Raw genomic sequence first — 10814 nt, 5'->3', positions numbered from 1 at the left:
AGCCTGCAGCGACCCGGCTCCCACCACGCTCTCCAGAGACAGGGCCTTGTTTAGAAAGTGTCTTCTGGAGCTTGAGTCACCAATCCCTGGGTGGTCTGGGGGGAACCACAAAGTTTCTGCAGGCACCACGACTGGGAAAGGGGGAGGATGGAGGTCCTGCTGCCACTTGTGACCTCAGCAACTCAGCCTGTCCTGTCTGGGACTCGGTTTCCCCCTGTGAACTGAAGGACCAGAACTGGAGCCTCAGACCCCCGCGAAGAAAGGCAGCCATGAGGCCTCTCCGCAACACTTGAGGCCATCCAAGGAGCTCAGGGAGGTTCCCAGCCTGGGCAGAGGGCAGGCCTGGGAGCAAGACTGCTCCAAGGTTGAGGCCCCTGGGTCCCCAGAGTTCAGCCCTCCAGACTCAAGGACGGTCCCCAGGGGGCAGGCCCACTCCAGCAAAGCCAGTCACAACCAGCACAAGAGAGGACATCGGACAAGACGCCCAGCCCACATCTGAGACAGAGACGTGTCCTGTTCCCCAGGGAGCTTGGGCACAGGACAGTATTCCCATAAGCATCCATTTCTCCATCTGGAAAGAGGGACTGGCCAAGAACACCCTCGCAGAGGTTCTCGCTCCGTGGTATTAAGGACTCACGAACAGTTCATGTCAGTAATCACTGACTTGAAAAGGAGACAGATACAGTGACTCCGGGCCCCTCCTCCCAACACAGCACGGCTCTGCTCACTGCACCCCAGGAGGACCAAGGCCTGGACAGCGGGGACAGCAGAGGAAGGGGGCACTCCTGGGAAGCTCGGGTCTGGGGTGGCAGAGGGGAGTGAAAGGGGCTGGGCTGGCTGACCTGGGTCTGAGACAGAATTAGAGGGGTGGAAAGGAGTCCACTGGCATAGCACTTTGGGAAATGAAGTAAAAATAGTGTAGTTCTTGGAGGATGTGGTGGGCATGATTCCCACCTCCGGGCACTTTTGTGTAGCAACACCACCCCCTCCCACACACACACACATCTGCCACCCACACACACACATACTTGTAGCAAGAATGGTTTGTGTGACCAATAGAACATGGCAGAAGTGATGGAATGACGCTTCCGAGATAAGGTTAGGAAACACAGCAGCCTCACACTTGGTCTCTCTCTTTTGGATCAGTTGCTCTTAGGCAAGCCACGTCATGAGTGGCCCAATGGGCAGGCCTACGTGGTGAGGAACTGAAGCCTCCAGCCAACAGCCACGTGAGCAGGCTTGGAAGTGGGTCCTCCAGGCCCAGTTAAGCCTCAGATGACTGCAGCCCTGGCCGACAGCTTGATTGCAGCCTCAAGAGACCCTGAATCAGAACCACCCAGCTAAGCTGCTCCCGCATTCCTGAGCACAGAAACTGTGATAATAAATGGTAGTTGTTTCAAGCTGCCAAGTTTTGGGATAATTTATTACGCAGCAATAGATAATACACAGGACTTCTCAGAGCATTTAATAGGCTAATGTAAATCTCCAAGAAAGAAGATATACAATGTAGCATTCCCCTTAGTTATTTGGCCAAGAAGGCCTTCTTTTTTTGAGTTTTCTCAAGAGAGGAAACTAATTTAATATGGCTCTGGTCCTACAATTAGATGTAAGTTCAAACCTTGGTCTGTTTCATGAGCTAGTCATTTACCCTTCCAGAACCTTTAACTTTTTCCCTTTTATAGAGTAGAAAGAAACCACCTGCCTTTGCATCAATCATGACGACAGCCCCAGATGGGCAGGTTCTGACCTACTTGGTGAGGGATTGGAGGGTAGCTTATTTAGGTCCTAAAAGGGAGTTTCACCCTGGGGCTCAGGGAGTTTCCACAAGGCCATTAAGTGGGTCCAACACCCACCATCTCAGTCTTTCTTCCACAGATCATTTCCCCAAAGTGGTGAGAATTAGTCCTCTAGTTTGCAGACAGCTCAGAGATGGGAGGTGTGGACCCACATCTTCCCCATCAGACTGAGAGCTGGCGTAGGCCACAGCATGAGCCTCCCCCATCAGACTGGAAGCGTTTACCCAGGATGGATGGGCCACAAACTCCCCCTCCTCCTCCTCCTGAATCCTGTGGATACCCCACAGCCATGGGAGGGAAGGATCAACAGAACCTTCTCTGGTCTTAAGAACAAACATAGGTCTTTCCTTCCTTTTCAATGTAATTCCCTCTATTCTTTAACCACTAAAAGATTGAAATCAAGTTTCAAATGCCCCACTGGTCAGAAACCCACGGAAACCCTGCATATCCCTCTTTGTTAAAAAGAAGACAGTTAAAAAAAAAAAAAAACTATAATGCGAATACTTTATTATCAACGAGTGACTGGTATTAGCTTTTTGTCTGGGCATTAATATTTCAGAAACCAGACACCAAACCCAGGCTTTTCCACCTGGCTCTGCTGTATCATTTTCTTTAAAGAAAAAAAAACATAAAGAGGAAGGAGGAAGAGAAAGAAAATATATCTGTATTATAAGCCAAAGTGCGTCTTTCTTGTTTTGTCCATATACACACATTGCACCATACATAAATAATTACATTGTAAAAATGACTCCATAATTACAAGTATAATATATATTTCCATATAATATATAAAACTTTATATTAAATCTAGGTAGATGATATCTGGGGGGGGGGGGGGGTTCGTCCGTGGGGGCTGTGTCTCTGGGCACGGGGCCCCCCTGGCGGCGGGGCAGGTGGCGGGGGCGCTATCTGTGGTTGTTGAGAAGGATCTCGAGCCAGCAGGGGCAGGAGGTGATGAACTGCCGGGAGTAGCAGGGCCCCCAGCCCTTGGCGAAGCTGATGCGGACGCTGTTGGGGTCGTAGGGGCCGTCGGCGGCGTCGGGCTCGGGGCCGTGCTGGAGCAGGCCGGAGCGCTCGAAATCGAACACCTTGATGGAGTAGCCGGGAGGCACCTTGCGGACCACCAGGGCGCGGCCGCCGGGCGCGTCCAGCGTCGGGGAGTTGACGAAGATGGGGTGCTCGCCGCGGTTGTAGGCCCACACGCCGTCAGGCTCCTTGCTGAGCAGGATGCCGAAGCCGATCTTGCTGCGCGTGCGCCGCACCGACTCGCTGCGCTGCTCCAGGTTGAGCTGGCCCAGGCAGAAGCCGCTGCCCTGAGGTAGGTCGTAGAAGATGCTGACGGCCTGGTCGTACACCGCGTAGAGGCGGCCCACCCGCGTCCGGTGCTCCCAGTAGGCCACGCTGCACCAGTGGCTCGGCTTGGTGGCGTCCGGAGACATGCTGGCGTCTGCGGGGCAAGCACAGGGCACGCAGCTGTTATTGCCGGGCAGCGGAGGTGGTGTGGCTGCCTGGCCCGGGGAGAAGGGGGAGGTGCGTGGAGTTTCTAGCACCCCACAGACATGGGGAGCATCCACTGCGGGCCAGGCTGTCCTCAAACTTAACCCGCAGGCCCCCTCGCCCAGCCCCACCCACACACACACACAAAGGCAGGGCACCTACTGTGCCAGGTGCCACGGGCACCCAAACACGAGCCACACCCGGCTCCGGCCCACAGAGTTTTACAAGCCAGCGGAAGAGGGACACACACCCACACACCCAAGGGAGGGGCTGAACGGTGAGCACCTACACTGTTCTGGGTGCTGTGGTCTGCACTCGTCACTCCACACGTGACTCTCTGGGGCCTCCTGAAATGGCGAGGAGGCCACCTTCTCATTTTACAGATGAGGATCTGAGACTTGGCAGCCCAGGGTCACCCAGCTGGCGGGTGGCACCACCAGGATTTGAACCCACTCAGTCCAAGCCTCAACTTGAACAGAGTGGGGTGAGGTGCAAGTCAATCGCTCAGTCATTTCCGACTCCTTGCGACCCTGTGGACTATAGTCCGGCAGGCTTCTGTGTCCATGTGATTCTCCAGGCAAGAATACTGGAATAGGTTGCTATTCCCTTCTCCAAGGGATCTTCCTGACCCAGGACTCAAACCCAGCTGTCCTGCATTGTAGGTGGATTCTTTACTGTGTGAGCTACCAGGGTGAGGCAATGGAGGGATGTAAATCACCCTTTGGAGGGGTCTCAGGAATCAGAAGGCAGGATAGGGTGGGGTAGGGGACGTGGCCCCCAGTATCTCTTGCAGCTGGGAATCACAGCTGCTCAATGCTGACGGCTCCCAGCCTCAGCCTTGAGTGTCATGCAGTCTCCCAGCAACCCCCACCCCCAGCCCCTCAGGTTGGCTCTCTTGGCAGGAAGTGGAGGTCTTCACCAGAACTGCAGCCGCTTCTGTGAGACAGAGAAATGAAGGGTCTCTAAGAGGGAAAGGAGATCGCTCCTCAAGGGCTCCAGTTTCTGAGCTGTTCCTCTCCAGACCCCACTTTCCCCAGTGACAGCAAAGATGTGGCCTGGATGAAGACTGGAATCCCTTTTCACTCCAGCTGGGAGCACCTCTATGCATCTGCGTGAATTTAACAATTTCCTGAAACTAGGTATAGCAAGGGCCCTGTCTTGAAGGGCAGCCTGCTCCTCACTGCCCTCAGGCATGGCTGGCCTCAGATTCTGAAGCATTTTGACGCCTGGGCTCTCCTTTGAGCTCACGGCTCTCAGAAGCAGACTGCCCAGTGGGGTGATGTGTTTCCCACTCAGGCCCTTGGCTGGGGCTTTGGCAGAGGGAGAAGGCCTGCTGGAGGCCTGATGAGGACATAGTGAGGCCCTTTATAGCTCAGCTTCTCCCAGAGACACAGAGCAAAGTCCAGTCACACCTGAGGGAGAAAGCACTGCCAACAACTTCATTCAGGAGCCTGGGTGAGGTCAGCTGTCTGCCTTCAGTCCAGTCCCGCCCAGACGTCCCAGAGCAGCAGGGTGACAGAGCTCCCGACGTTCCCTTATGTTCTGGGAGCGCCCCCCTGCCCCAGCCAAGCAGGGAGCTGTGCACCTGAGGGGCTTCCTGTTAGGTTGCTTGCTCTGCTCTGCCTGGGGCTAGGCACAGTCTCAAAGGGTGGCATTAAGGTCCCAGCCACAGGGCCCCAGGCTAGCCCCTGAGGATGTATACTTTGTCTCACGGTCCCTACGCAGACCCCTCATGGTTCTAGCTGTGGTCAGAGTGGGGGAAATAGGCCCTGCTCCCTGCTCTCAGCTGACCTACCCCTCAGCCAGTGGGCACTAGGCCAGTCCCAGCAGCTGGGCAGCCAGGAGTACCCCACGCCCTTGTCCCTTTCTCTATCCATCCATCCATCTGGCCTTGGTCTGAGAGTTGTCAAGATGCAGAGGGGCAGCACCGTCCCAGCCTGGCTGTGAAACTCCGAAACCAACCTTCTCCTTAGAGGAGAATTCCGTCAGTGCTCCAGGCACAGAGGTGTGGAGGCAAAGAAATGTGCCTGGAGAATGCTGGGGGACAACACAGGCAGCAGGCACCTCTGAGTGCCCTCCGTAAGCCAGGTGACTTCTTCACAACGGCCTTGGTGCACCTGCTACCAGCCTTGTTTACAGGTGTGGAAACTGAGGCCCCAGGAGGTGCCATAACCGGCCAAGGGCACATGCTCACCAGTGCTGGGGCTGGCATCCGTGCCAGGCCACACTCTCGAGGGGAGCTCGTCTCCATACTCCAGACAGGCGCCCCACCTTGTCGGAGCCTCAGTCTCCCTATCTGTAACCATGACAGTTCTCGTGGGCTGTGAATCCCTAGAAGTGCTTACCCACAAGCTGGTGAGTCACAAACGAAAGACCTTCATCCCCTGAAGACTCACACAGTCCTACTGAGGGAGGGAGTGCTGCTGTCCCGCCGATAAGCACAGAGGGGCCACCCTAGTCATAAAGGGGCAGCTCTGCCCCAGGGTGTAGCCACTCATAAAAGCTTAAGAAGCACTTTAACAGAGAGAGGAGTAATGGGACCCTAGGGGTGGGGCACTTCCTCCCTCCCAGCTCCTAAAAGGCTTTTAATTCAAGGCCAGGTGGGCCTTCCTGTCCCCCTCCTCAGCACCTCCAATCCCAGCCAAGCCAAACCAACTGTGCCCTCATCATCTAACCACCCCCTCAAACCCCAGTCAACACCTGTGTCCCGGGTCTTGTCACCTGTGTCCCGGGTCTTGTCCCAGTCAGTGCTCCTCACGGGGGATGGAACCCTATGCATGGGGATAAACCACCCACCCTGAGTTGCCCTGGGGCCCAGCCTGCCCCAGCTGTGGTGCTCCAGGACACCGCCTAGTCCAGGGCTCACCTCCTGTGGCCTCTGGATGAGCAGTAACACCTCATCAAGCCTGGGCTCTGGGCCAGGGCTTCCAAATTCCAAGGGATGGACTGCCGCCTCTGGGAAGCCCTCTCCGACCTCTCCCTCCTGTGCGCCTAGAGCCTCAAATGCAGCCTCACTCTTGGCCTGAGCAGGGGTCTGTGCGGTTGGTCAGTGTCCCTGGCTGGCCTTGACTCTCAAGGAGGAATGGGTGGGTCTTAGTCCCCTCTGCGTCTGCCCCAAGTCTGCGGGTATCGTCCAGGGTGCTCTTGGAACACCCTGCAAGGGAAGGAGGAAGGAAACAGAATATATGCCAAGTGTGGGCATACTGCCGTCACCCTACCCCTTACTGGAATCCTTCCCAGTAGCTGGGGCTGATGGCCTCAGGCCTGAAAGCTGCTGGCCAAGGTCTAGGGTCTCAGGTCTCATCCTGAGACAGCAGCGCAGCAGGTGAGCCTGTCACCATGCCTGAGGCCTCCTTGTCTCCACCTAGCTCTCAGGGTCTCTGGGCTCCGGTGCTTGAGGGTCCCCCAGCACTATTTCATCCAGGGAGCCCCAGTGCTCTGGAATTTCACAAACCAATACACTGTTTAATGGGTGTGGGGTGGGAATATTACAAGGTTACTACAATTTTATTTTGTCACACACAGACTGGTTAAAAACCCCAAGACCATCTACTGTCACTAGCACAAAAGAAAGTATAATTTGATTCTCAAAAAATAGAGTATTTTAAAAATCAAATCAGAACATTTTAAAATACATTTACATTGTAAGAAATTTTCTTGTTTCTTTCACAATAGACCAGTGAAAACTCAGTCCTGAGAGTGGCCTGTGGGAACCATCAACTGAGTCCAGTGTCCTTGTGCCCCAAAGATGGTGCCGGGGGGGAGGGGTACCAGGTGACTTGCCCAAGGACATACAGCGGTAGGTGGCAGAAGTGGGACCAGAACTAGAGACCTCCGAATTCTAACCTAATGCTTGTCCCATGATCCGAAAGGTTTCCGAGCGAGACAGACCTAACTTTCACCACTGACTAGATATGTGGCCATGAACAAGTCACTGAATGTCCCCAAGCCTCAATCTCCCCATCTGTAAAATGGACTTGTTCATAATTGAGTACCTCAATTACACAGTCCCTCTTTGAACTTTCTGGCAACTCCAGCAGCAGATCAATTTGGAGCAGAAAGAAGCAGCTGTTTATCTGTCCCCATGCTGGCCTAACCCTTCAAAGGCCAGGGCTCCTTAGGTGTTGGGGGTCATGACCCAGGATCACCACCATGGGAGGTTACAACAGGACAATGGACAGCAGTGGCCTTTGCAAATTGTAAAGCACTTTACCAATGTTAAGCTTTAGCTCCCAACCTGGTACCTGAAGTGCAAAGAGGTGCTCCTAAGTGAAGAGATAAAAGTGAGGCGATGAATAGCTGAACATGAGGGACACAGATGAGTGCTCCTGTGGCTCTGTTTACACACAAACGTGTATTCACATCTAATGCTGCGTGTTCACAAGCTAACAACGCTCTCTGCGAGTGAGCAGGCAGGCACGCCCAAACCCAGGGTCCCCTCTCCACTCCCCTGAGACGCAGAGCCCCACTCCACCCACCAGGCCGCTCATCTGCAGCCTGGGCTGCCTCTCGGGATGCGAGGGGACAGCCTCATCTGCAGCCTGGGCTGCCTCTCGGGATGCAAGGGGACAGCCTCATCTGCAGCAGATCCTTTTCTTCTCATGGTTCCAAGGCTGTGGTCCCGCCATCAGCCTAATTAGGAACCAGCTCCTTAATTGCAAATAAATACCGGGGAGTCAGACCGGAGTGAACAACATCAAAGATGACCGCTCTCTGACCGAAACTCCTGCTCGCTACCCCCTGCTCAGGGCCTGGCCTAGTTCCCAGCCAGACTCTGGGTCCCGGCTGGAAGGGTTCCGGGGGGAGGGGGAGAGGAGAGGCGCGGTCTGGCGTGATGTCTGGGGCGGGTCTGGAGGAGCAGCACCAGACCGGGGGGTCAGGAGTGCTGCAGTCAGGTGTCCTGTCTCCCAGCCCCGATCTGCAGGCGCGCTCTCTTCTCCCGGCCTCAGTCTTCCCCTCTGAACAGTGAGCTCTACGCGTCTATGACTTCATGAGTGTTCACAGCAGCTCTACCCATAATCACCCAAACCTGGAAAGCAGCTCAGATGTCCATGAGCAGAAGGATGGATGTTAATGGACTAAATGCTCATGCGTGTCCCTCCCCAAGTTCAGGGTGAAAATGCTAATCCCTGACGTGACAGTATTAGAAGATAGGGTCCTTGGGAAATGAGGAGCTCATGAACAGATCAGTGCCCTTTAAAAGAGACCCCAGAAAGCCCCCTCACTCCACTGTGTGAGACTATAGCAAGAATATGGCCATTTATGAACCAGGAAATGGCTCTCACTAGAGACCAGATTTAGCAGCAAGCATTTTGATCTTGGATTTCCCAGACTCCAGAACTGTGAGAAATAAATATGTATTATTTAGGCCACCCAATTTAGGGTACCATTGTGATTACAGCCCAAACAGACTATGATAATGGATAAACAAAAATAAGGCACATCCATTCAGTACAAGAGGGCTTCCCAGGTGGTGCAGTGGTAAATTCCCACCTGCCAATGCAGGAGACGCAAGAGACTCAGGTTGGATCCGTGGGTTAGGAAGATACCCGGGAGGAGGAAATAGCAACCCACTCCAGTAGTCTCGCTGAGAAAATCCTGTGGACAGAGGAGCCTGGCGGGCTACAATCCATAGGGTTTCAAAGAGTCAGATACAACTGAGCATGCACGCAATATAGTGGAACACGATTCACCAGTAAAAAGTAATAAACTACTGAAACACACCCCAACGTGGGTGCATCTCAGATGCATCTGGCTGAGTGAAAGAAGCCAGACCCAAAAGATGTGCTGTCTCCACTGATATGAAATTCTTAAGTAGACAAAACGAAGCTAAAGTGACAGAAATCAGAACAGGGATTACCTCTGGGGAGTAATCCCTGGGGATGAGGAAACTTTCTGGGGTGCTGGAAACGTTTGCTGTCTTCAACAGCAGGAACTCGGGTATACACACTGTCAAAAATCATGACCTGTGTACTGAAGAGCTGTGCAATGCATCATAGGTATGACGCCTTGAAAGGATGACAACAAAGATAGAAATGTGCTGCCAGGCCAGCCCTCTGTGGCTTGTCCTAAAAGTGGTCTCAGCAGGGCTCCCAGGGGGCCCAGGGGACAGGCCGGACAAGGGTGGCCTGGCCTCTGGGTGGCGCCCACATTCCTGCCACCAGAGGGTGGTGGATGCCTGTCGTGGGCAGGAGGAGACTGGCCCAGCAGAAGGTCCCCTCCCCTGCACTGCAGCCAGCCCCTCCGATGGCTGGCATTCCTTCCTCTGGGCCTCTTGACCAAGTGAGGGTCCTGTGAGCCCAATGTGTAATTTTGTGGGGGTGCTGGGGCACCTAGGGGGCCAACTGTAGTCTGGGGAAGGTAGGGAAAACTGAAATACCAAGGAAAGCCTTTAGGTTCTTTGAATCAGCAGCTTTCTGTCAAAACAAAGGGCAGGAACGTTCCTGTGTGCTCCCCCGTGGGCTGCACACTCCAAAAGCCTGAACAACGCAATGCAGCCTGTTTCCCTCGTGACTTCCCCTTTCCGCCGTGCCAGACTGCCCTGGACTTGCCCACCCTGGGAGGCGAACCAGAGAAGTGCCCAGATAAAAGTCTCCGGATCGCTTAGACTCCAAGGAAGGGAAATGTGAAGGCTCCGGGCATTCGCAGGAAGCTGGCCCTGAGTCCCCCAGGCTCCAGCGCCTAGCTGGGCTGCTCAGGCCTCCTCCATGTTCAAAGCTTTGGCTGCTGCTTCACACCCCCTTGGGCCACAGCAGCCTCACTGCCTTTCCGGGGGCTGGCCCAGCCACACCTTAAATGAACAATGAAACAAGGGCAGACCCCACCGAGAGCTGGGAAGGGAGGCTCAGAGAAGCTAAGTGACTTGCCCAGGGTCACCCAGCAAGTTGGTGGCAGAGCCAAGGAGGAGCCTAGGGCTGACTTTTCCAATCCCCTTTGCACAGAGCCCTGCTGGGGCCGCCTGCCCTCCTGGAAAACTCCTTTCTTCTGGCCCATGTCATGCCCGCGGCTTTTAAGTTCCCATCCAAGCAGGAGCTTTTTCATCTGAGGCTCTCAGGCCTGGGAGTAATTACGTGGCCCTGCATCTGGTTAACCTAACACCCCTTTAAAAGCCTTGTTTGCCCATTAGATAAGTAGTTTTTGTTATCAAACTAAAGGGGGGAAGAGAAGTTTCCACTTAACCTTCCTTTGTCATTTTAAGCTGCAGAAACGGCTTCAGGTTTTGCAGCAAGTCTAAAGATGCAGCATTAATTAGAGGCTCTTTTTTTTCCGCTTCGTTAAGGGAGGGGGAGACCCGTCCTTTATTCACTGAGATCCGGCAGTAAAAGCAGAGAAGGAATGCGCACAGGGCCATGTTAATGGTCAACAGCTTAGAACGAGCCTCTCTGCTGAAAGCTTTCCAAAAGCAGGGCCCAGCTGACAGGAGTTTCCTCTTATTCGCTCCCACCCGCCCCTCCCCACCCCCACCTCAACTCCAGCACCTTTGGCCCCTGGAGGAAGCCAGGCTTCCAAGAGGAAGTTCCT

At 54.4% G+C, this 10814-nt stretch overlaps 1 protein-coding gene across 1 annotated transcript in view; it reads right to left on the bottom strand.

The window, feature by feature from the left end:
• Nucleotides 1-2286: 2286 nt before the first annotated feature.
• The window catches only part of SMAD6 (SMAD family member 6), a 77914-nt gene continuing 69386 nt past the window's right edge, over nucleotides 2287-10814 (bottom strand). Inside the window, exon 4 of the mRNA XM_069597646.1 lies at nucleotides 2287-3243. Within this exon, the coding sequence (XP_069453747.1) occupies nucleotides 2702-3243 (542 nt within the window). The 3' untranslated portion in view covers nucleotides 2287-2701. The remainder of the gene's footprint in view (nucleotides 3244-10814) is intronic.

The sequence above is a fragment of the Ovis canadensis genome, chromosome 7 (genome assembly GCF_042477335.2).
Source record: "Ovis canadensis isolate MfBH-ARS-UI-01 breed Bighorn chromosome 7, ARS-UI_OviCan_v2, whole genome shotgun sequence".
Classification (NCBI taxonomy): domain Eukaryota; kingdom Metazoa; phylum Chordata; class Mammalia; order Artiodactyla; family Bovidae; genus Ovis; species Ovis canadensis.
The sequence above is the reverse complement of the archived record's forward strand: the minus strand, read 5'-3'. Positions and strand labels throughout refer to the sequence as shown.